General features: G+C 38.1%; 2 protein-coding genes and 1 non-coding gene across 8 annotated transcripts; all 3 read left to right on the top strand.

The window, feature by feature from the left end:
* Positions 1-464: 464 nt before the first annotated feature.
* Positions 465-571, top strand: LOC148930351 (small nucleolar RNA R71). Its single transcript, XR_016137461.1, has one exon. It is a non-coding gene; the product is annotated as a small nucleolar RNA R71 (small nucleolar RNA).
* An 8,176-nt stretch (positions 572-8,747) lies between these two features.
* LOC125213882 (cullin-4-like) lies at positions 8,748-16,819 on the top strand. 6 transcript variants are annotated; one of them, XR_007175036.2, is made up of 19 exons: positions 8,748-9,166; positions 10,584-10,699; positions 10,768-11,114; positions 11,255-11,435; positions 11,564-11,686; positions 11,778-12,065; positions 12,538-12,663; positions 12,774-12,875; positions 12,970-13,023; positions 13,618-13,724; positions 13,804-13,864; positions 13,951-14,082; positions 14,185-14,322; positions 14,393-14,473; positions 14,564-14,644; positions 14,738-14,818; positions 15,443-15,571; positions 15,664-15,713; positions 15,856-16,011. XR_007175036.2 is itself a non-coding variant. In XM_048114660.2 (18 exons), the coding sequence occupies exons 1-17, from the start codon at positions 8,845-8,847 to the stop codon at positions 15,554-15,556; spliced, it is 2,454 nt and encodes an 817-aa protein (XP_047970617.1). In that variant the 5' UTR covers positions 8,748-8,844; the 3' UTR covers positions 15,557-15,571; positions 16,801-16,819. The 6 variants fall into 6 exon arrangements, 4 of the variants coding, with proteins under 4 accessions (XP_047970617.1, XP_047970618.1, XP_047970616.1 ...); XR_007175035.2 differs by having other exon boundaries at positions 15,443-15,713; XM_048114660.2 differs by lacking the exons at positions 15,664-15,713; positions 15,856-16,011 and adding an exon at positions 16,801-16,819.
* A 4,869-nt stretch (positions 16,820-21,688) lies between these two features.
* On the top strand, positions 21,689-22,765 carry LOC125211039 (protein TIFY 5A-like). Its single transcript, XM_048110717.2, has 3 exons — positions 21,689-21,820; positions 22,036-22,120; positions 22,399-22,765. The coding sequence occupies exons 1-3, from the start codon at positions 21,732-21,734 to the stop codon at positions 22,597-22,599; spliced, it is 375 nt and encodes a 124-aa protein (XP_047966674.1). The 5' UTR covers positions 21,689-21,731; the 3' UTR covers positions 22,600-22,765.
* Positions 22,766-25,165: the final 2,400 nt, after the last annotated feature.

The following is a 25,165-nucleotide window of genomic DNA, read 5'->3' as shown; positions in this document are numbered from 1 at the left end:
AATAAGAAAGATTTGGGTGCGGACGGTTCCCATTATAATTATTGAAATTACCGCCCCCCTGATTAGGGCGATAATTGTTATTGTAGTTTCTGGGACCGCCTCCTTGCACGTAGTTGATTTCTTCCACAGTTGATATGGCAGTTTCGGGTGCATTGACCGCCACTATGGAAGTTGCCGGAATTGGATCTTCCTTCCTCGAGATGTCCATTTGATCAATCCTGACTCTAAGTTCTGCTAACTCCTTAGCAAAAGAACTTTCTTCGGCCTCTTCTATGGCTGCTACTCTTCTCGTGGCATGCCTTTCCTTAGACCACCCCCGACTGTTGGTGGCGAACTCCTCGATCACCGCCATGGCATCCTCTCCTGTCTTTCTTAGAAATCCTCCATTTGCCCCTGAATCAAGCATAGCACATATTTTCTCGTTAAATCCATTATAGAGGATTCCTACCTGATGGTCTATGGAAAAACCATGGTTTGGGCATTTTCGAAGAAGAGCTTTGAAACGAGCAAATGCCTCATAGAGGGGCTCGTCATGGCCTTGTGTGAACTGAAAGATCTCACTTTTGAGCTTCAAAATAGTGCCTGGCGGGTAGTATTTGTCGAGGAAGGTAGCTACGATGTCCTTCCATGTGGAGACCTTTTCTGGTGGCATACACTCAAACCACTCTTTAGCAGAATCAATCAATGAGAATGGAAAAAGTCTTACCCATATGGCATCGTCGTCGACACCATTTAATTTCAGAGTGTTTGCGATTTCCACGAATTTGGAGAGATGGCGGTTAGCATCTTCAGTCGCCCTACCTGCAAAAGGAGTTTGCTCGACCCTTTGGATAAGGGGCATGCGTAACTCAAAATTGTTAGCATCAATACGAGGGCCGTTAGGAAAAGTGATCATATTCCCATGATTGAACATGTTCATCACAGGTAATGTTTCTCTGTTCTTCTTTTCCATGGCTTCTCAGGCTGCTCTTTCCGCATCTCGCTCATCCATCAACAACTTCACCATCTCCTGCAGCTTCTCAATATCTGTTCGGTCACCCATTGTTCCTGATCCTTTTTCACTTCTTATTATTCTACGAGTTCTTTCAAGTTCTAAATCAAGCGGCTCTAAGATGTACTTCCCAGAACGCGTTCGCATACAAAACCTGCAAGACTCGAAAACAAAAACAAATTAAACTAAAAAAAAAAAAATTAAAACAGAAAGCAATAAAAATCCAAAGTAGTAAAATTATCCGTTTGAAGATATCACTCCAAAGTGAATTGTCTTCCCCGGCAACGGCGCCAAAAACTTGATGCACTTTTTATTTGCACTATAAATACCTGCAAGTATACAGAGTAGGTATAGTATAGCAAAAGATTAGTACCGGGTATCGAACACGGGGAAGATGTACACAAAGTGTCTATCTTCTACTAGAACTCAATTACTATCTGGAGAAACAAGAATTTTTGGAAACTTTTGAAAACAGTAAATATTAAAAACAGTAAACAACTAAATGCAAGCAAATCACGGAGAGAAAAGTATAGAGATAAGGGGAATTCCAGGGATGTGCTTTCACTTTTATGGTTATACAAATTCCAAACTACAATACCCTAGCACAGTTAATACTTTGAAAGGACGAGTCACCTAGCTTATGCTCATGCGATACAAACGTTGATTACTAACATTAGGGTTGTCAATCCTAACACGTAACTCCAAAAAGCTCCTAAGACCCTTGAAAAGTCCTCACTCTCAATTAACAGTGCCGTATTAAAGGAAGCTAACTGTAGTGTCTACTAAGTGGATCTAACTCGCTAGAACTCTGTCACAGTTATGAAGCAAGTTGTATTGAATCATACATAATTGTGTCACTCAATTATGAAGCATCATGATTAACTTAGGGAAGAAACAAAGTAAAAACAAAACGGATATTAAATAGAAAACGGAATTGTATAACCAAAGTTGCTACTAACACATCCCTAGAATCCTATGAGTTTAGTTACACATGACTGAATAAACTAAAAACATAGATTGAAGGGAAAGCAATTTGAACATAAAACTAAAGCAAATAAAACCCGTAGGTCGAATCCTTGTCGTTCTTGATGTTCTTGAAATCCTTCTTCAACTCCTTGCACAATTGAAGTATTCTAGCTTTTGATCTCTATGAATGTGTTCTTGTTGTGTGTCCCAAAAAAAACTCTATTTTGATGAAGCTTGAGGTCCTATTTATAGGGGAAGATTATTCCTCATCATAGAAGGAAAAGATCTTCAAAATTTGGTAAATCTTGGAGCAAATCTAGGGCTGGTCGGATTCGCCGCCTTTCTCCGGCGGGCCGCCGCACCTTGGCCGGCGGTCGCCGCGTTGGAGTCCAGAGATTCTGACCCTTCGGTGGCGGACCGCCACATGTCCTCCGGCGGTCGCAGGCGAGACTCTTCTCCTAGCGTAAATTTCCGATGCGGGCCGCCACATAGCTCTGACCGTCGGGCGCCGGCGGTCGCCGTACAACTTCGCGGCGGTCGCTGGTCGCCGTCTGACTCCAGATTTCCAGACTATGCGTTTTTACTCCCCTTTTCGGCTCAAATATGCACATTTCTCACAAAACACGTCAAAATACCAAAATGTATAGAATATGCAAATAATGGACATGTAGAGTGATTTTGATAACAAAAACGGACCAAATAATGGCTTTAAAACAGTGCAAAATCCGGGCGTATCATCGACCAATTCTGGGAGTTCTCCAACAGCAAGCGGCTAATCAAATTTTTAACAGGGCTGAATCAAGATTATGATTCAATCAGGAGAGACATCCTCAAGGAGGGATTGAACACATCGCTTGAAGAAGCCTACGGCTGGTTAAAAAGGGAGGCTGCCCGGAGGAGCATCAATACAACCGCTTCACTCACCGGAGACAACGACGACAGAATAGCCGATTCGTCGACTGGAGGAGGAATTGGGTACGGCCTCGCTGCCCAGAGCCACCGCCCTAACCCCCGCGGACCGCCACGACCCACCACAACCACCCACCGACCGGGAAGCAAGCCGGACAAATCGCGATTAATCTGCTCTCACTGCGGGAAACCAAGGCATACCCGGGAGGAATGCTTCCTCCTAATCGGATATCCGGAGTGGTGGGAGGAGAAACAGAAGGCGCGAGAGGCTCGCCTTCAGGCAAAGGTGGCGGTCACCGTCAACGAAAGGGGACAACAGGCGCAATTCGCGACCAGAAATAAGGAACCGACGGCGGCTGACCAGGGTAAACCGCCGGGAACTTCAACCAGCGGCGGCGGTATGCGGGGAGTCGGCAATTTCGTCGAGAGGGCGGAGGAGCTGAGGAGCGGCGCCGATGCTGGAGGTAAAGGGTTTGGTTTTAAACCAAACCCTAGTTATTTCCCTAAATATGTTTTGCACCCCTATAAAAATGTTTATCTCAAAAGGCACCCCACCCTATTAAGTTTAGACCCCCAGATTCTGTGAAATATCATTTACCACCCCAGACTCTGACTAAAACTCAAAAATACCCATATACTTGTAGTTTTGTGTCAGAAAATCCCTTTGCACCACTAGAAAATGTTTCCGCTGCATTTCATGTCTATAATGATGATAGATCGAAGACCAAGGATTGGATTTTTGATTGTGGAGCCATAGACACTGATACATATATTAAAACTGCAAATAGAGAATTAATTACTGTTGTTGGGTTAGGAACCATTGATATGTCTCCTACTCTTTGTTTATCGAATTGTCTACATGTTCCTACATTATCTTAGAGATTGATGTCTATTAGTCATGTGACTAGAGATCTGAATTGTACACTTATGATGCATCCCACTTTCTGTATATTACAGGATATTCAGACGAGGAGGATTCTTGGGCGTGACACTGAGAAGCAAGGACTTTACTATGTGGACAAGATAGCTCAACATGGCAATGCGATACTGGCTCACGGATCCACGAAACAAGAAATTTGGTTGTGGCACCGAAGACTAGGAAACCCTTCTCCTGGTTACTTTAAACTTCTTTTTCCGAACATTTCAATTCCTACTGATTTTTCATGTGAAACATGTGTTTTGGCCAAGAGCCACAGACAATCATTTAAACCTACAAACACTCGTATGAATTCCTTTGTTTCCTTGATACATTCTGATGTGTGGGGTCCCGCACCAATTACTGGTGGGGGAATTTTTCGATATTTTGTGATATTTGTGGATGATTGCATTAGAATGACTTGGATATATTTTTTAAAACATAAATCTGAGGTTGTCGAAAAATTTATCCTTTTCTATAAAATGATCCAAACCCAATTCCATACCACCATTAAAACCCTTAGATCAGATAATGGGAGGGAGTTCGTAAACAGTTCGATGACCCAGTTTTGCAAAGACAAGGGAATGATCCACCAAACATCATGTGCCTACACACCAGAAAAAAGTGGGGTTACCGAAAGAAAAAGCCTTAATGATCGAATCCAAAGTACTAAAATATTTTTGGCCTGAAGCCATAGCCACATCTGTCTACCTCATGAACCGACATCCTACAAAAATCCTTAAAAAAAACCCTCTCTGGACGTCCTGTCCACAAAAACCAAAGTCCCTCAACACCTAAACCTTTCCCCAAAGGTCTTCGACTGCACCGTCTATGTCCATATCCAAAAACACGAGAGAACCAAACTGTCGTCTTGTACAACCAAATGTGTCTTCCTTGGGTATGGGATAAACCAAAAGGGATACCGATGTTTTGAACCCCACACTAAAAAAATCACCACCACCATGAACTGTAACTTCCTAGAAACCGAGTTCTTCTACCACACCCACCTTAGTAGTCAGGGGGAGAGTGGACCAGGTAGTTCGTCAGACTACCTAAGTTGGGTCGTGCCACTTCCAAACTCTTCGATTGAGGATCTAACAGAACTAGTTGTCATTGCTGCCGAGCAAGTCTTACCGCAAGAGTCATCTCATCCGCGATCCCCAGGTCCTCCTCCAATGATATCCGAGGTAATTTCTAAACCAAAACCCGGTGAAAATACAGTTTCTCCTAACCCTATGAGTACAGAAGAGGAAGACAACACGGTGGATAGTGATACTAGGAAGTATATTCTTCCTCATCGAACTACAAGAAGAATCCCACCTAAGAGATATTCTCCCGAAAAAATTGGGAAAAAGAGCCGTTATGGAGTAGCAAACTTCGTGCGAGGAAATTTGGCGAAAATGGCTCGAGCCTTTGAAGCCGCACTATATGAAGAAGAAGAAATTCCACAGTCGGCAGAGGAAGCAATGAAATACAAACATTGGAGGGATGCTATGATCACAGAAATGAGGGCACTAATGAGGCACAATTCGTGGGTGAAGGGCAAGTTGCCTGAAGGAGTGAAGATAGTTGGGTGCAGATGGGTGTTCACTATAAAGCGAAGGCCGGACGACACGATAGAAAGGTACAAAGCTAGACTCGTGGCAAAATGGTACACCCAGACCTATGGTATTGACTATGTTGAGACTTTCTCACATGTGGCAAAGATTAATACTGTGAGAGTGTTGTTTTCTGTTGCTGCTAACAAGGATTTTCCACTTCACCAGTTCGATGTGACCAATGCCTTCTTACATGGGGAATTACCAAAACCAGTTTTCATGGAGCCTTCACCCGGTTTTACCAGTGAATTCCAGGTTGGAGAGGTGTGCCTGCTGAAAAAGACATTGTACGGACTTAAGCAATCTCTGAGGGCATGGTTTGGGAGGTTCACGGAGGTGATGAAGAAGTATGGATATAAACAGAGCAATTCTGACCACACACTATTCATCAAGAAAAGAGAAGGTAAAATTACGTGTCTGATTATATATGTAGATGACATGATTATCACTGCAGATGATACAGAGGAAATAACCGAGCTCAGGAGAAACTTGTTCAATGAATTCGAGATGAAGGATCTAGGACTCCTTAAGTACTTCCTAGGAATAGAAGTGCTAAGGTCGAAAAAGGGGATCTTCATAAATCAGAAAGTACATACTCGACCTCTTGGCAGAAGTTGGGATGATAGACTGTAAGCCTGTAGACACCCCGATGGTCCAAAATCATGGATTGTAATGAAAGAGGAGGCGAAACTGGCGGACAGGGAGATATACCAAAGGCTAGTTGGGAAATTGATTTACTTATCTCATACGAGGCCAGACATTGCCTACGCGGTGGGAATAGTGAGTTAATTTATGCATGCACCGCAAGAGGAACACTGAGAAGCGACAATAAGGATAGTCTGATACTTGAAGGGTACAGCAAAACATGGACTCCTGTTCGAAAAACATGGACACTTGGAAATACATGGATTTACTGATGCAGATTGGGTGGGTAACCCGAATGATAGGAAATCCACTGCGGGATACTTTACCTTTGTTGGAGGGAATCTTGTGACATGGAGAAGCAAGAAACAGAAAGTGGTAGCACTATCTAGCGCGGAGGCTGAATTTCGTGTGATTAAGAGTGGACTGACTGAACTACTATGGTTAAGGAGGCTTCTGCGAGAATTAGGCTTGCACTCATCTCAGACGTGCAAGTTATTTTGTGATAACAAGGCGGCCATCAGTATTTCGGAGAATCCAGTCCAACATGATCGGACTAAACATGTCGAAGTAGACAGACACTTCATAAAGGAGAATTTTGAGGAAAAGATAGTGGAGATGCCGTATGTCAAATCTGAAGATCAGCTGGCAGACATCCTTACAAAGGCGGTGAACTCGAAGCTATTTCGAGAAGTGTTGTGCAAGTTGAGCATCGGAAACCCCGTCGCTTAACTTGAGGGGAAGTGTTGGAGAAGATTGCACTATATCAGACGGGAGATACACGAGAATCATTCCTTACCATAGATAGAAGATTGCGATCAATGTAATTAAGCTAATTAGGTTTACCATGTATAGGGGCCCTTAGTATTATATATTGTTACCATGTGTATAATGATAATCATCAAGAAATAATACAAACCCTTTCTATCGATACTACATTTATCAATATATATAGTCAGAGTATGTATATCGTCGTATTAGTCTAATAATCCCTTCTTAAAATGAGAACAAATAACTTGATACTTCGAAGAGGAAAAAATAATAATGATCTTACAATAATGATTTTAGTCTAATTACTAATAATCCAAAAATGGAGGATCCAGATTATATCTCGATTCATATTATTTTTCGTATAGCTAATTTATCTTTGAATGATGTGGATTTATAACTAATATGGTGAGAAAATATTTTATTGTAATAATGATACTCCATAAATTGGTACAAAAGACCAACATTATTTTCTATTCTCTCAAAAAATCTTCCACAAATTCACATACCTACACCTAAATTAACAATTCTCTACATCCTCTGTCATCTTTTACTAGAGATTTTCAAAGAGTTCTTTTTCTCCATCATTATAATTTTGTGCAAAGCTTTAATTCCTTTATATGAATTTGATTATTGTAGATTAGAATTGATTATATGAATTATTAGGGTTTTGTAATGTGTCAATTGTGTTTTATTTCATATGCAAGTTGGATTTTTGCATGGTGTGGTCGAGCCTCGAGGAGGTATGAATACCTACAACAATCCTACACTACAGTGAACCATATATTTGAAGGGCGGTGGAATGAGCAAACTGCCACAAGTCAATAGCTTTGGGACCAACGGTAGAATTGGCAAAATGAACATCAAAGTGGCACCAAATCGAGCAATGATATTGGAAAGATCAGCTCCTCCAAAATAATCAAACGATGCATTTGATCACCCAAATGCAATAATGGCAAAGAGGTGCACACGAGAAGAAAGACAAAATGAATTCCAACCCCTAAAAGACCCTTTTGAGCTATGATGTGGTAAGATGTGGTAGCATCTCACTAATTGTTCAATTTATACTACGATTAATTGAGAGAAAATCCCTAGGTATGCAAGGAGTATATTTGCACTTGTTGATGTACTTATTACTGAGTTTTTGTAGTTTAATTTGTGTATTTTCAATCAATTAATGGGTATATTGTAGTTTAATGTATTTGGTGAGTTTTGTAGAGAAAATAGACTAGAAAAAAAAAAAAAAAAAAATTGGTGAAATTGGATCCTAGAGGCAAAGGCATGCTCAGGTTGCATGGGTTTCTTAGATCACACGGGCGGGCGTAAAAAATTGAGCGTGGTATTTCCAGTAGGTTACACTCGTCCGAGCGGGCCTTTGGCTCTGGGATCCAATTTCACCAATTTTAAAAAAAAATCTATCTATTTTCTCTACAAAATTCACCAAATACATTAAACTACAGTGCAACCCACTCACTTAGTCGGGTCTTAGATCGAAAGCGTCTCCATGATTATTTGATGAACACGTATGGCAAAATAAAATTATTACTAGGACTATGTAAGAACGATAAGAACGAGTAATTAAAATTTTTAAAAATTGTACAAGGTCATCCCTCTGTAAAACTATTGGCTAATTAATTATACTCTCTCCGTCCCATTTAAGATGACCACTTTTCCTTTTTTGTTTGTCCCAATTAAGATGACCATTTTCCTATTTTGGAAATAACCTCCTCTCTTCTCTCTCCTCATTAAAATATTCAACTACTTTTTTCCTTTTACTTGATTACACCTAACAACACTTCCTAAAATCCCGTACCACTCAAGAATGTGACAATCTTGAATGGAATGAAGGGAGTACTTTATACACTAATAAATTTAAAATATAAAAATAAAAATAAAAATAAAAATAAAAATAAAAAACACGTTACTCCATTTTCCATCAAATTCAATTGTAAATAATTGATTGCAATTCTGTGCAAAATCAAAAAGAGCTTCTTCTCCCCTATAATGAGGAAGAGCTGGAGCTTCCCTTGAGCAGATTCATCACTCTTTCTCTTATGTCTCACCCCGCCTCCACCTCCACCTCCAACCCCAGCAAACGCTCCTCCTCCCCTCATTCCGCCGCCGCATCTCCAATTCTCCCCGCGATGAAGAAGGCCAAGTCTCACAATACTCCCCACGTCCACTTCTCCGACTCCCCCGCCCTCTCCCCGATGATTGAGGACGATCCTGCCGACGCCGCGCTCGGGGCCTCGTCCCCCTCCAGCGCCTTCGCCCGCACCGGCACCGCCTCCGCCGGCGGCGTCACGGCCAATTTGTCTAGGAAGAAGGCCACCCTTCCGCAGCCCACGAAGAAGCTCGTAATTAAGCTCAATAAAGGTTTTTTTTATTTTATTTTTAACTTTGGGGTTGGATTTTTGGGGGGCATTTCGGTGCTGCTGATTGTGAAATTGGCTAGTGTGTATTGAGTGTGGATGAATTTGGTGAGAGATTTGGAGTTTATTGGTCGAATTTTTGCAGTTTGTGCTTGTTTGAGGATTTTTAGGGTTTTTATATGTTTGCCTGATTGGGGTCGAATTGCCGTTTTTGAGGTGAATGAATTGATTTTTTGAAGCACTCGGGGTTGGACTCTAATGTGTTTGTAGTGTGCGGAGATCTGGGATTGTTTCGACTTCTAGAAATAGATTGAGTGGATTTTTTTGTTTCATTCTACTGAAATGTACCCTTAAAAAGTGAAATTTAGGAGTATTTTTCTAGTTTTGGTGTTTATGATCTTAATTTAGGAGCTGGAATATAGTGTCCTTTTCAGATATAAATACTGGGCCGAATTTCTGATGGTTTTATGAAGTAACCTGCATATAAGAAATAGGATAGGAATTTACTGGCTCTCGGATTTTGTTTCTTTGGCTTTACTGTTAAATTGGATGTTAAATACTCAAATTTTATATGGAGGTAGTTATTGGCTTTTGTTCTTTGACAGTTTTCTGTAGAATATATCCATCTGGAATTTAGTCAATAATAAGATTGAATCTAAATGGATACCTGAATGGCAGAAACATATAAGTAGTAGATAAACTAATCGCTAGTCACTTTCTAATTCTAGTATGGTATAACTGTGGAATTCTGCTACAAATAGTAAGTTGGGAGGAGTGTTTTTCTTTAATATCCACGGTGTCATGTCAATTGCTGTCTTTTAAGATTGTCTTCTTCAAGAATTTTGGAATTTGAAATATCAGTTAGCAGAAGTTGCAAGCAGATGAGATATACAAATGGATACTGTGCTAACAAGAAATGTTGTTCATGAAAGTTTGTCAGGGATCGCATTTGAACTTTTGTAAATATGATGTAAAAGCAGCTTGCTTAAATTAGGTTTATTGAGTCCACTAATATGTCTTTCTTGTGTAAAAGGATTAGAGGGGCTTAGTAGTCACTTTTGGTGTATTGCATTCTATCTTGGTGAGGCATAAGTTAAAGTTGCATTCATGATGTGGGAAGATTTAACTTCTAGATGTAAATTTTAAGCTGTTCATTCATACACATCTATTGATGAATGTTACCTTGATGAAAGCGGACAGATTTGAAACTGTAGAAAATTTGTGGGATGCCTGCTGTGCAAATTGTAACTGCATTTTCTTTTATTGTTAAATGTGGTGTGAATGATAATGTGGAACCGGCAGATAATGGGACCGTAAATTTGAAAAGTGATAGCAGACTGTATTCAACTGTTTCAGTCTCATGTAAAATCTATGATAATTTTCACAAGTTTTTATTAGTTCCTGTTTTTTTGTTTCTGAAGCCAAACCGATGCTGCCTGTTAATTTCGAGGAAAATACTTGGGCAACACTCAAGTCGGCTATCAGTGCCATATTTTTGAAGCAACCCAATCCATGTGACTTGGAGAAACTCTATCAGGTAAATTTATGCTCTATTTTCTCCCTCAGGGTATCAGTAAATGCTGATTCGGTGATTATCATCTTAAGGCGGTGAATGATCTTTGCCTGCACAAAATGGGGGGTAGTCTCTATCAGCGGATCGAGAAGGAGTGTGAAACCTATATATCTTCTGCCCTTCAATCTTTAGTCGGCCAAAGTGAAGATCTGGTTGTTTTCTTATCACTTGTTCAGAAGCAATGGCAGGATTTTTGTGACCAGATGCTGATGATCCGGGGTATAGCATTATATTTAGATAGAACATACGTGAAGCAAACACCGAATGTTCGCTCATTATGGGACATGGGCTTGCAGCTTTTCCACAAACATCTTGTCCTAGCTTCAGAAGTGGAGCGTAAAACTGTATTCGGTCTTCTAAAAATGATTGAGGGTGAAAGGTAAGTTGCAGCTTTCTTGTTTACACACCTTTTGTTTAATGACGGTCGTCCTTACAGCTTTCGCCTATAACTGTGTAGCTCTTCACTGGTTTAAGAATTGCCTCGATTCTATATTAATCGCCTAATTTTCTTAACTGCAGACTAGGCGAAGCAGTTGATAGAACTCTCCTTAATCATCTATTAAAAATGTTTACTGCATTGGGTATCTATCCAGATAGCTTCGAGAAGCCATTCCTTGAAGGTACATCTGAGTTTTATGCAGGCGAAGGTGTTAAATACATGCAACAAGCAGATGTTCCAGATTATTTAAAGCATGTAGAGGTACGAATTCTTGTTGCTTTGAACATTAAATCTTCCCTGCTTCGTCGAGCTCAATCCATGTGTCATTTAGTAATGTGTTTTGTGTCCTTCAAGCACTGTTAGAAACTTATATGGCTGTGTTTTCCCAGATGAGGTTGCAGGAAGAAAACGAAAGATGTCTAATTTATCTCGATGCAAATACAAGAAAGCCACTTGTAGCCACTGCAGAAAGGCAGCTGCTCGTACGCCATGTAACTGCCATTCTCGATAAGGTGGCTGTTTTGGACACAATTACAAACAGAAATAACTTTCTTTCCTCGTGCTTATGTAAGAATAGCCTAGTAATCCTGAACTACTTTGCAGGGTTTCATGACACTTATGGATGGCAAGCGTATCGAAGACCTTCGGAGGATGTATATGCTCTTTTCCAGGGTTGATGCTCTTGAATCATTGAGGCAATCCCTGAATCAGTATATCCGAAGAACTGGTCAGAGTGTTGTCATGGACGAAGAGAAGGACAGAGAGATGGTGTCGAGTTTATTGGAATTTAAGGCTAATCTTGACAGAATATGGGAAGAAAGCTTCTCCAAAAATGAAGCGTTTAGCAACACCATCAAAGATGCATTTGAACATCTCATTAATATCCGGCAGGTATATGAGCAGGGAAAATATGAAAGAAATTATTGGCTTGTTTGCTTCCAATTATCATTTCAACATTACAATAAAATCATGTTTCATATCATTTTCAGTTAGTGCTTTTGATGGGGCCTACCTAAATTTTTTTTAACTGTATATATCATTGTAGTGGAACCCCACTTACACCTTATTCTTTGATTCTTTCTATCTAACCATGAATCCGGTGCACAACTTGCATAAATTTAAAGATTAAAATAGTTTTAAATTTTAAAATAAATCATCCAAAACATATCTCATCACCTCATAGAAACTAGGGCAACATTGTGAACTCAGATGGTTAAATTGATCACTGGGGTTGGTTTCATGCACTGGTGTAAATTCTTGTTTCTGATTAGACTGGAAGCTGAACTTCCGTAGCCATTCGATTGAGTCATGCTGATCTGATCAATTTATCTTATTAACTGCCTGATAATACGCTCTCTTCCAGAATTGGCCTGCTGAGCTAATCGCCAAATTCGTTGATGAGAAGCTTCGTGCTGGAAACAAGGGTACCTCAGAAGAGGAATTGGAGGGTACACTTGATAAAGTGTTGGTCTTGTTCAGATTCATCCAGGTGAATACAAGCTTGCAAGCTTTAATTATGATCTGAATTCTGTCATTGTTCATTTACTTTGAAACTTAGCAAATTTTGTTGCCAAATTGTATTTCTCACTCCTTTATTAGGGCAAGGATGTATTTGAAGCTTTCTACAAGAAAGATCTTGCTAAAAGGCTCTTGTTGAGTAAAAGTGCTTCTATTGATGCAGAGAAATCTATGATTACCAAGGTAACCTTTACTTTTCAGTATATTCCTCGACTTGCACCAGTTTTATTTTATTTTTATCAGCCGGCAAGTAAAAGATTGTGATATATTATTGCAGTTGAAAACTGAGTGCGGCAGTCAATTTACAAACAAACTCGAAGGAATGTTCAAGGTGTGTATCAGTTTTGTATTTGAAAGCTCGATGGCTAATGTATTTATAACCACAATCTTTAAATAGCAAATTTGATACGATACCACATCGGTTTCACACGAAAGTGTGGAATAGCATATAAGAGGGAGTCAACCCTTTACCTTTGACCATGGTTTAGGGTTAAGTTACGGCTTCCTATCTTATATGTTTATCAATTTGGTGCGGTGAACGTGGATCCGGATGTCCTACGGAAAGGGGCTACCCGTAGGTGTGACCAAAGGAGTGCCACTGAAAAATGTGGGCCCGAAGGGAAAGGGCAGCAAAGGGAATGGTGGGCCCGTGGCTTTGGGTTTGCCACCTTGCGTGGACGTCCGGTTTAAAAGAGGGATGGATTGATACGATCCCACATCGGTTTCACACGAAAGTGTGGAATAGCATATAAGAGGGAGTCAACCCTTTACCTTTGACCATGGTTTTGGGTTAAGTTAGGGCTTCCTGTCTTATATGTTTATCAGAATTATTCAGAATGTGTATAAGTTTTGGTTTATTGACCCATTTTCCAAAAAGTTCTAACACTCTAGGGGATATGTTTGAATTGCTTCTGCTACAATCCAGGACATTGAATTGTCTAAAGAGATTAACGAATCATTCAAGCAATCATCTCAAGCTCGGACAAAACTCCCGTCTGGGATTGAGATGAGCGTTCATGTCTTAACCACTGGGTAAGTTGCATTTTATTGCTTTCCTATTGATATCAACAACCTCACATACTATTCACTTGGTCACTCAAAAAATCTACAGGTATTGGCCGACCTATCCTCCCATGGATGTACGGCTCCCGCACGAGCTCAATGTTTACCAGGTTTGATAGGTTTGTAATTAATTAAGCATTACTGAATTCTACTGTCTCGTGGAATAACGTCTCCCATGTCGACCTTTTTTTTTCAGGACATTTTTAAGGAGTTTTACTTGAGCAAGTATAGTGGGAGGCGATTGATGTGGCAAAACTCGTTAGGTCATTGTGTTCTTAAAGCAGATTTCCCGAAGGGTAAAAAGGAGCTCGCTGTTTCTCTGTTTCAGGTCAGTTTTATAAAGATTATAAATTCTGCTGCTATACAAGTTTCTCTTCTTTCCATTTGGCATTGTCTTTAATTATAATCTCACATTTGTTCTGTGACACAGACTGTTGTATTGATGCTGTTCAATGATGCACTAAATCTTTCCTTTCAAGATATAAAAGAAGCTACAGGTATCGAGGATAAAGAGCTGAGGAGGACTTTGCAGTCCCTCGCGTGTGGAAAGGTTCGGGTCCTTCAAAAAGTGAGTATTCATTCTCTTTTTCTTGGCCATCGGAAACTATTTCCTTTCAGTAATAGAACTGCTCTTGCAGATTCCTAAAGGCAGAGATGTCGATGATGATGATTCCTTTGTCTTCAACGATCAATTTACTGCTCCACTTTATCGTATAAAGGTAAGCCACTTTTTTTTCTCATTGGTGATCCTTGCGATTGACAATCTTATTAGTATAGCGGATGACATGGCTGACCAACTCTGTAAGCAGGTTAACGCGATTCAGATGAAGGAAACAGTTGAGGAGAACACAAGCACCACAGAAAGGGTTTTCCAAGATCGTCAATATCAGGTCTGATCAAAGACATCTAATCTGTTTCTTTATTGATATCATCTTGTTTCATCCACTAATTCAGTTGGCGCTTTACTATTCATGATCGTACAGGTCGATGCTGCTATTGTTCGTATAATGAAGACTAGAAAAGTACTGAGCCACACACTACTGATCACTGAACTCTTTCAGCAGGTAATGAAAATGCTCAAACTCTACATATATATTCTGTCTTGATACCGAGTCTATTTATCCTAGGGTAGAGCGATTCGGCTCGGTTTGGTTCGGTCTGTTAGAACTTAGAAGTGACTCTCAACTTGGTTTCTTAATTTTTTATTTTAAATTTTAGCACCAAAATAAGTAACATAACATCCCAAATTCTACATGAGCAATCTTAAAGTTTACGTATTTAATTTTGTGTTAGCAGAGATGTGAAATAACAAAAAATCGAAATAAAATCACATTTGAATCTGGTCGGTTAGTTGCCACCTGAGTTTTCGGGGCATAAAACAGAATTGATCAAAATCAAACAGAGTCTTCCCCCGTCCCATAAAAATATGGGCAATTGATATGGCATGAGAATTAAGACAAAATTGGTAAAGTAAGAGAGAACAGAAGGGTAGTTAAAGTAGTGTTAGTGGATAGTGAGACCCACACATTATTAGCAGTGTTTAATGGTGGTATAAGTTGTAAATAAGCTGATGTACATGGGTAATATATTGGGATAACTTTCCAAAGATGGAAAATGCACATATTTTTATGGGACGGAGGGAGTATAAAGATTTGATTTGGTTCACCTGTCTTTTGTTGATGATACAGCTCAAGTTTCCAATAAAACCGGCTGACCTGAAGAAGAGGATTGAGAGCCTCATCGACCGAGAGTACCTGGAGCGCGACAAAAACAACCCACAAATATACAACTACCTTGCGTGAAAAAGTCATGACAAGGTAACATCATTTTTCCTTGTAAAAGCGGCATGGGACATACGCGGTTTGATCAACATGTTCAAAGCTCATCGATCCGATAAAACTGTGTACAGGAATATATAGCTGTTTCCAATCTCTTCTCTTTTTTGTTGTCATGCTCAATGTAAGTATATTTCCTTAAAAAAAGTTGCCTTAAATCTCTGAACAAGAAGAGTTAATACTCATTTCAATAGATTTTACACTTTATTCTCTCTTATACCTCCAGCTTATAAATTTTCGCATGTGCCTATTGTCGTTGTTTTCAGAGATGTGAGAATACCTTAAACATTGCAGCAGCCCACCTCTCGTAGGGTTCGTGAAATTAGGTCATGTAGTTGCTCTACTGAATAAACTACGTTCCTGTAATGTTTTCCCTCATCTTGTGGATGCTCGATATATGTTAATTTTGTATTTGGTCGTGATTGGAACTCAAGAGTCGACCTTAGGTCATGACGATTTGAGCTGCAGACTGCAGTATGGCACACGTGCCAAATTCATAGGTAGCTCGCTATAGTATGTTAGCCTCAATCCACCATTAACCTTCTCCACAAGCAAGACAGGTTGAGAATGGAGCGTGCTCTGATATCACGTGTTGTCTGACTACTCTTTCACGAACGCGGATTGGGAGTTGGATTCGTTTTTCGTGATTTGTTTTGCAAAGGCTTGCTTATAGAAGAGAACCAAAGAAATCGAAAGCACATGCTAATTTGTATGGTTTATATATATGGAAGTCAAACAGTACTATAATTATAGCAGGATCACACTTATATTATTGATCTTTTATCTATGTACCTTGTTAAGGAATATAAGAGCATATAGAGCCCCAAATTTGGCCGGCCGTTTTGGGGCTCTATTGCTGGTGGAATATAAGAGCATGTAGAGACCTATCTTGTAGTTAACTCAAAAAATAAAGTAGAGATGAAAAGAGAATAGAGGAAAAAAGAGAGTAATAAAATAGTACAAATGAAGTATTTTTTATGTTAACAATAGATTTTTTAACCATTATTAATACTCCCTTCGTTCCATAGTAATGGAAGCGTTTTTTTTCGTCACCGAGATTAAGAAAAAATGTGTTAGGTGAGTTAAGTAAAGGAAGAGTAAAGTGGAAAATAAAAAAGGTAGAGAGATGAAAAGAGAATAAAGTAAGAGAGAGTAAAGTAGGTGTGGAAAAATGTGTTGACCTTTACTAAAAGGAGAAATGACTCTTGCAGCAAAAGGTGATGCGGTCACCCTGGCCACCCCCACACCCCGGCCCGACAGTTTATGAGGGGGTTCAATCAGGGTACATAGCGGCCCGTTAGAGAGGAGACCTTCAACCCACTGTCCTGACAGGAGCCCATCTCCAAAGGCCTCACACTTGTGCCTGAGAGAAGGAGAAATGACTCTATCACTGTGGAACGTATCAAAATGGTAAAGTGACTCTATTACTATGGAATGTATCCCTCCATCTCTTAACTATCTCATCCCTTAACTATTCATTCAATTTCATTTTTTATTTTTATTTCCAACAAATTCAATTAATATTTCATTGAAATATTAAGTTAATACTAATAATTCATTAAATCATTAAAAACCATAAAAATTACAACATCCGAAAATACGAAAAATACATAATTGAAATCTCATGGAGTATTTTTAATTTTAATTTTTTAATTTTCGATTTTTATTACAATATTGAAAAATACAAAAATTAAAAATTAGTATAATATTTTAATTTATTTTATTTTCGAATTTTCCTGATTTAAAAAAAAATAAAAAAAAACATTTTAAACGGATATAAACGACGCCCACTCGCGGGCCGGCGAGTGGGCATCACGCACGAACCGGAGCACGCCACGTCGCCAAGGCGCGCAACGAGCTGTCTCGAGGCCGGCCTCTTCCGCGCGCGACACGCGACGAGATGTCCCGTCTCGTTGAGACGAGATGGAGGCCGCATCGCCGTCTCGATGTGGTCTCGTCTCTTCGAGACGAGATAGAGCCCGCATCGAGACGCGACGCGGATGCTCTAACAATCTTAAATTACATATGTCTTAACGGTTTTGGCTTGAGCTGTTTAGGAAGATAGGTTGTATTTAGTTGATTTGTAGGGAGTGTGGAATGTTGTCTTTTGCTTTCGATAGACTTAGAAAGTCATTTTTATTGGCTTGAGCATTTGTCTTGAATAAAAAAAATTATGTCATGAACTAAAATATTGCCACGCTTTTATGCTGTGGACTTTGTTTGAGTAATAGTGATATATGGGCTTATATGTGACACATAGTTTTTTTTTGGTTTACTAGATCAAGGTATTCATCATTGGACCTAGTGATTATTCTCTTTATTGATTTATAGGCATTTCAATGGATGGAACAATTAACCAAATAATTTAAAGATGTTTCATACTCCCTCCCATAAAAGATGTCACACTTTCTTTTTTAGTTTGTCCCACAAAAGATGTTACATTTTCTCTTTTTGGAAAAAGTTCCTTCTCACATCAATTATAAAATTATATTTTCTCTCACCACTTAACACACAAAATAACACCTCCTAAAGTCCCATGTCATTTCCCAAGTGTGACATCTTCTCTGGGACGGAGGGAGTACTTAAAAGCAGAGATTGATTCCCTGACCATTTAATTAAGGATGGACGAGTCACATGTAGACCTATCCAAGGTTTACCGAACCGGCGGTTAAAATCAAACCGTAACTGTTGGTTACGATTCCGAACCGAAACCGTGAGAATTTACACGAACCGAAACCGTGCTGGAACCGCCGGTTCTAAACCAGAACCGCGAAAAAGCGCCGGAAAACCAAGCCGGAACCGCAAAAAAAAGGCAGTTCGAAATCGTAAAGAACCGCCGGGAAACCGCTGGTTCGGAACCGAAAACGAAATCAGGGGGTTTGGAACCCGATCCGTAACCGCGAAATACCCTCACGGTTTGGTTCGGTTCGATTCTGCAATTTCCAAAACCAAAATCGTGGACACCTCTAGTCACATGCCACTTGACCATACCCCTTAAGTTTGAAATAGTCTTTTGAATCCATTAATATGTCTTTTGACAAATTTTAAATCTTGGGCTCAACAAAATCAAGAAAAGCCCATCAAACAACGTTAATTATACGTTTCCAGAGTTTTTTTATGCTTTTCCTTTACATTTCCTAACTCCTCTATTAATCTATCAAAAATTTTATTCTTAACTACAATATCGCAATGCTGCTGTAAATCAGTTTTAGGCATCCAACATAGACATGCATTAATGCAAAGTAGCATAGGGAATTAAATGATGTATCAGTTCATCATAGAGAAAGAAAAGTAAACAACTTATTCGAATAAAGAATAAATTAACTCTCTTCAACGTTGTTCTTTAAATGATTATGAAATTTCTTATTCCATTTACTTAATATATTGATGAATCATGGAGATGTAGAGATAGAGACCAATGAGATTTTAATAAATGGAGAGGAACTTTTCAAATGTAAAATAAGGGGCTTTCCTAAAATTAAAATAAGGTGTTTTAATTAATTCTAACTGTATGAGAGGGTAGTTCAGAGAGATAACATCTATTATAAAATTAATATCACAAAGCAAATGCATTCAATTTATTACTCGTAGTGGACAGCTTGCATCGACCATTAAATTCCATATATAGTTTCATTTATTATTTAATTTTATTGAAAAATAAACAAATTAAAAATGAAGGGATTAGATTAGATTGTACATAATCTTAGAGAGAGAAACGTGTTATTATATGCTAAAACAATATGGACTGGACAAGGGGTACTTTAGCATGCCTAACTCGACTGACGAAATTAAGTCGCACTATCAAATTAAGCAGCCGACAAAAATAGAAACAAACAAAGCACATAAATATTTGCATATTGGAATTACGAATTTGACATCAATAATGGAAAAATTATTTTAAATACTTGTATTGTTAAGAAGAAACGATTTTTAAAACATATCATTAACATAATCATCATAGATCATTTTTTGTACTATAGGCTACAAATGAGAAGTGTTTTAATTCTCAATTTGTAAAGTAAAAGAGAGAAAGGGATAAAGTTGTAAAAGTAGTTTTTGAATTGTGAGGTCTACATTTAGAATGATGTTTATGGTTAGTATTTGTTTGTAATACTTTTTTATATTTTGAATTGATATATTTTTTATTGACAGCTCAAAATGATAAAATTAGTCTTTTTTTTCTTTTTTATGAAAGTATAGTATGTAACGCAACCATATGTAGCAATTTTTTTTTTTGATAAAAATAAAAGGCTCAAACCATGAGTGGTGAACACAAGTTCGCAAGGCTGTGAAACCATGTACTCCCTCCGTCCCACAAAAAATGTCACACTTGTGGGATAACACGAGATTTTAGGAGGTTTTGTTTTGTGTGTTAGATGAAGAGAGAAAATATACTTCCTCCGTCCCTCCAAAATTCGTCAACATTTGACCCGGCACGGGTTTTAAATAATGTAATAGAAAGTGGGTTGAAAAAGTTAGTGGAATGTGGGTTATACTTTTATATATAAATTTTATAATAAAACGTGAGTGTGAATGAGTTAGTGGAATGTAGGGTCCACTACCAAAAATGGTAAAAGTGAAAGGTGACAAATTTTTAGGGACAGACGGAAATGGAAATAGGTGACAAATTTTCAGGGACGGAGGAAGTAATTTTTATATAATATGAGAGAGAATTTTTTTCAAAATTGGAAATATAACATCTTTTGTGGGACAAACTAAAAAAGAAAATATAAAATCTTTTGTGGGACGGAGGGAGTAAAAAAACTACCCCAGCTAGCAAACTCTCTCAATGCTCAAACGCTAGCAAAAAGTACCTTGTACTAAAGCTTTCATAAAAAAAGGATCAACCCTATTTAGTAATGCATATGCTGATATGCATGGATGGTTAAGCATTGCATTAATATGGTAAATTCTACGAAAAGTGTACACGTTGTGCATGTGTTAAGTTCAAAATAATACGAATTGAGATACTACATCTGGATTTGCAAATAGTTATAAAAGAGCAATATTGAACAAAACGTGTTATAAAAAAACATGACAAATTGGATCCTTATTCGGTTATCTAATTAGGCCGACTGATGATGAAACATTGAAAGTGGTCACTAATTAGAAAGATAAATATACAAACAAAAGTTGAAAAAATGTAGAGACTAATACTATAATGCATAGATATCCACATTTAATTGTACGAGATAAATATGATAACATGGCAAAAGAATATAGGATTACTAGATTAATACTCCTTGTGCAGGAAAAAATTATCCATTATTATAGGATTCATAAACATTATTTCACTTATTTTAATAAATAAAATTTCAAGTTCCATATGTGGGAATTAGAACAAATCATCGGCATAATTTATGTTCATTTTTTTCACGCACAAATTTTGATGGTTAAATACTTATTTAAGTGTGAATAGTGCAAAAGTCTAAATATTACCCCTACAATTATTTTAATAAGGTAAGGAGTAATAATCATGTTCACATAAATTGTACTAATAAAAACATGGCATTATTTTTAGTACTCCTCCATCTCAAAAGATTATACACTTTAGATTCAATACGAATTTTAATGCACAGTTGATAAAGTAAGAGAGATAGAAATAAAATATAATTAAAGTATTGGTAGTAGAAAATGAGTCTCACCTCATTAGAGATAAAAGAGTTTCTAAAAATAAAAAGTGCATAATCTTGTAGGACGAACTAAAAGGGAAATAATGCATATTCTTTGGGAACTCTTTTATATTGGATTGTAAATGTAAAAAGTTAGTAGAATATGGGGTCCACGTAGGAAAAGTGAAAAAAACTAAATAATTTTTATAAAACTTAAAATGATAAAATGACTTTTTAATTGATGAATATAGATATAGGAGTAGAAGTTTCAGTCCAATTCCACGTTAGGTGAGAATACCTCATGTTACACGTTTTTAAACTATATTTTCTCAGGCAATTACCGATTTTCGTGTATATTTTTATTTCTTTATTTCTTTCATTTATAAAAAAACTGTTGTATTAAAACACGTTGGTTTTTTCTCATTTTAAAGATTATATTCCTTGATATATAGATTAGCCACCGCTTATGCTTCAAGTCTTCAACTATCTGCATTTGTATAAGTCTCTCTATCTCTCCATAAATTTAAAAGATGAAAAGAAACTACAGCTTGGAGCTCCGCCTTGAACGCCCTCCTCTCTTCCTCCGCCCCGCCGATCACCAACCCCGCCACCCCGAAATGTAACTCTCTCTCTCTCTCTCTCAAATGAAATAAACAATCTTAAAATGAATTCTGTATTATAGAATGAACCGAAACGACATTAAAAATAATTTCCTTATTTCAAAATTCAATCGTTCCATTTTTAGTGAATGAGATTAAAAATTTTAGTCTTCATTTTCAGTAATAGCTATATAATGTAGTACTAATAAATTGTTGTGAATTGGCGAATGATTAGGGTGGACAAGGATGAAGAAGAGAAGCAACAGCTTACAATTTTCTACAATGGGAAAATTGTTGTTTGCGATGCTACTGAACTACAGGTATGTATAGAGTTCTGTTAGATTGCTAACTATCTTAAATTGCTACACGTCGACACGAAGACATATGAAAACAAAGTTTAGTTGATGTACAAGTGTCTTTGTATTAACATTTATAAGGTAGAATGTTGACATAGTTAACAGTTAGCATATCAAACATATAGCAACTGATCTCATCCCGTCATATATGTATATAATCATTTATTTATAATCATAAAAAATAGAAGACGAAACACATTTTTGCAGTACATTATTGACTTGAATAAACTCTAAATGTGTAGGCTCGAGCAATCATATGGCTTGCGGGCCGTGAAGCGGAACAGTACGACACGCCCCGATCGGATCTGCCGTCTCCGTTGGTAGCTTCTCCACTTTATAGTCCAACCACTGGCCTGAAGAGATCGTTGATGAGGTTTCTTCAAACAAGAAAGACTAGGGTTCAAGCAACTTCCCCATACCCCATTGCTAGGAATTCCAACTAGTTTGATTTAATGATTTAATTAAGTGTTTTTTAATTTTATTTTAACTAGTTGGTGTGCTAGGGAAAGTGCCACTATAGCCTGCACGTGATTAACGCATATTTAGATTCATGTACTTACGTCTAATTATTTCTACTTTGTTCTAATTTAAACTTTACTCCTTCCCTCCTGAAGCTACGCGTGGATGTGACAGTACAAGTGTGGTGTGTGTGCAGTGTTGCGATATTCAAATAAGGCAGGTTCTCCAGATCCAGCAAGTCTACTAGATCACTTGGTCTAGGAACTCGTTGGTTGTGCGGAATCCCGGTCGTCGGACACACAAGTACTTCCCCGCTTCAAAAACCCTCAACCACTTTACTAAACCTAGTATAGGGAAGTAGGGATCGATCCCACAGAGAAGGATGCGTAAGAATCGTAATCAAGGATTTGGGAGTATTTTTTGGTGTTGGCTGCTGCCACGCATTTTCTTGGGTTGAGGAAAAATTAAAATTAACTTGACTTGGGAATATTAGAAAGAAACTTAACCTAACAGCTAGACCTAGGAAATAATTCTACGGTGGGACCACATCTAAGAAAAAAGCAGAGTACGACTGGAAAGTGGCAGAATAACTAACTCTAGTACTAACTGACAGTGACATCGTCTTCTACAACCAAATTCGCATAAAACTTCTTGAGAAAACACATAAGCAAATCAAAAACAGGGCTACTAACTTGGAATCAAATCTATGCATAAATAACGAAGAACTTACAGATCTGCATACCTAGACGAAGGGAAATAGAAAACAAAGGAAATTAAACAAGTCTATCCACTACTGTTTCTTTCACACGCCAAAACCAACTTCAGACACTAAATCCACTCCGGATCCAAGCGTCCGACACGGACTCCAAACATAAGAAATTCTCCATCACGTCAGATTTACAAATTTAAGCTCCGAACACTCAATCAACCACATATCTGTCACCCAATTCCACATCAAACACCTCAATAACAAAATAAGCAGAGATCGACATAGCAATTTAAGAATTACGCTAACAGTAGAGAGATCTAAGCAAAAGTAACTTGGAATTAAACAGCTAAACACAGATCCATGAGCGATAAGCAGTTAAACATCATCAACATCAAAGTCGACTCCCAAAAGTGAAGTTCGACGGTGGAAACTAGCAAAAACAGCTGAAATTTAAACAAATGTATCTTCGCCCTCACTGGGACGGTGTTACCAAACTCGAGATCTCTAGAAAGTACCCCCCCTATCACGATTATCCCCCAGAATATTTCCCAAGTGTGTGTGTAAAATGTATGAGCTAAGAAGAGTGAAAACTATCTCCATTACGCTGCATGCTCCTCTCTATTTATAGGCGCTTTAGTGGGTCCAGCGAGGTATTGATAATGACTTTGTTGCCCTCAGCTGTAGACTCCCCCGTCACGCCAATTTTCCTTGTAAATCCTACTCATTTCGTCCTTTTCTCTCGCTAGACCATCTCCTTCATTACTTCCTTGATCTAGCGATTTTCTTCACACACCTGGCTTAGGAAACGTGTTAGACCCAGCAATTTATAACATTTTTTTGCACATTACCGATGCATGAAATTAGCCTTATCACCTCCGTTTATGAAATATTATCCAAGTTTGATTTGACACGAATTTTAAGAAATGTGAAGAAAAAGTGAGTGGAAAAAATTAGTGAAATGTAAGACCCACATTTATATATTATTTTTCTAATAGAATGTGAGTGTAATGAGTTAGTTGAAAGTGAGGTCTATTTACCAAATATGGTAAAAAGGTAAAGTTGACAACATTTCGCATACAGACCGAACTGACAAAATTGGACAATATTTTACGGAGGAAGGGAGTGTTTTGTATAATTATTCTTTTAAATAGTGTAGTGCTGTACATTTTCCATGTACCAAGATTTGATGTTATTGCACATTTACCTCTCCTACCTAATAGAGTTAATGATGTCATTATGATATGCCCGAAAAGTTGTGTACAAATTTAATGGCGCCAATTTACCATAAGAGCGTGGCAAGGCGGCCTTCGTTGTGTCCCAACTTTTGGGGGTGACAGAACGCATTGCTGGCGGCGTTGTCCCCAGTCTTTCCCATGCTCGAGAGTTGTGAAGGGGTGTTTCACTATGCGCCCCCTCTTCAAGCACTCAGAAGCCGTTGCGGAGCGTACTAATGGGATTGCGAGTGACCTTCGCTCTAGAAAATAATATTTAAATTCAAAATATACCCCGCTTTTCAAAATATATCAGTTTTTTTGCCTAATTTTTTATCATTCAATATATTTTGTACTCATTTATAAATCAATACTCTCTTTGTCTCTGAAAAGTATGCATATTTGGTTTGCCACTAGTTTTAATGCATACTTGGTAAGTAAGAGAGAGTGATAGAAAAAGTTTTAAAGTATTATTATTGGAGATTGAGTCACAGGACAAAATTTTCAAAATTAAAATGTTCATACTTTTCAGGAAAGAAGGGAATACCTGATTCAGTTCATTTATTTTTCACACAAAAAAATCTCTATTACCCTCAATTTTTTCTATAAATTAATAATTATTTTTCACAA

This window comes from Salvia hispanica, chromosome 3 (assembly GCF_029641045.1).
Source record: "Salvia hispanica isolate PSC_SH4W2 chromosome 3, Shi_PSC_v1, whole genome shotgun sequence".
In the NCBI taxonomy this organism is placed as follows: domain Eukaryota; kingdom Viridiplantae; phylum Streptophyta; class Magnoliopsida; order Lamiales; family Lamiaceae; genus Salvia; species Salvia hispanica.
This window is presented reverse-complemented; position numbering and strand designations above follow the sequence as displayed.

What these genes read in the sequence shown, in the direction of transcription:
- LOC125213882 (XM_048114660.2), top strand. Translation starts at nt 8,845, where the DNA reads ATGTCTCACCCCGCCTCCACCTCCACCTCCAACCCCAGCAAACGCTCC. An exon ending in AAAATGATTGAGGGTGAAAG is followed by an intron (nt 11,115 to 11,254) that starts GTAAGTTGCAGC and finishes TCTTAACTGCAG; the next exon opens with ACTAGGCGAAGCAGTTGATA. An exon ending in ATTATTTAAAGCATGTAGAG is followed by an intron (nt 11,436 to 11,563) that starts GTACGAATTCTT and finishes GTGTTTTCCCAG; the next exon opens with ATGAGGTTGCAGGAAGAAAA.
- LOC125211039 (XM_048110717.2), top strand. Translation starts at nt 21,732, where the DNA reads ATGAAAAGAAACTACAGCTTGGAGCTCCGCCTTGAACGCCCTCCTCTC. An exon ending in CAACCCCGCCACCCCGAAAT is followed by an intron (nt 21,821 to 22,035) that starts GTAACTCTCTCT and finishes GCGAATGATTAG; the next exon opens with GGTGGACAAGGATGAAGAAG. An exon ending in GCGATGCTACTGAACTACAG is followed by an intron (nt 22,121 to 22,398) that starts GTATGTATAGAG and finishes CTAAATGTGTAG; the next exon opens with GCTCGAGCAATCATATGGCT.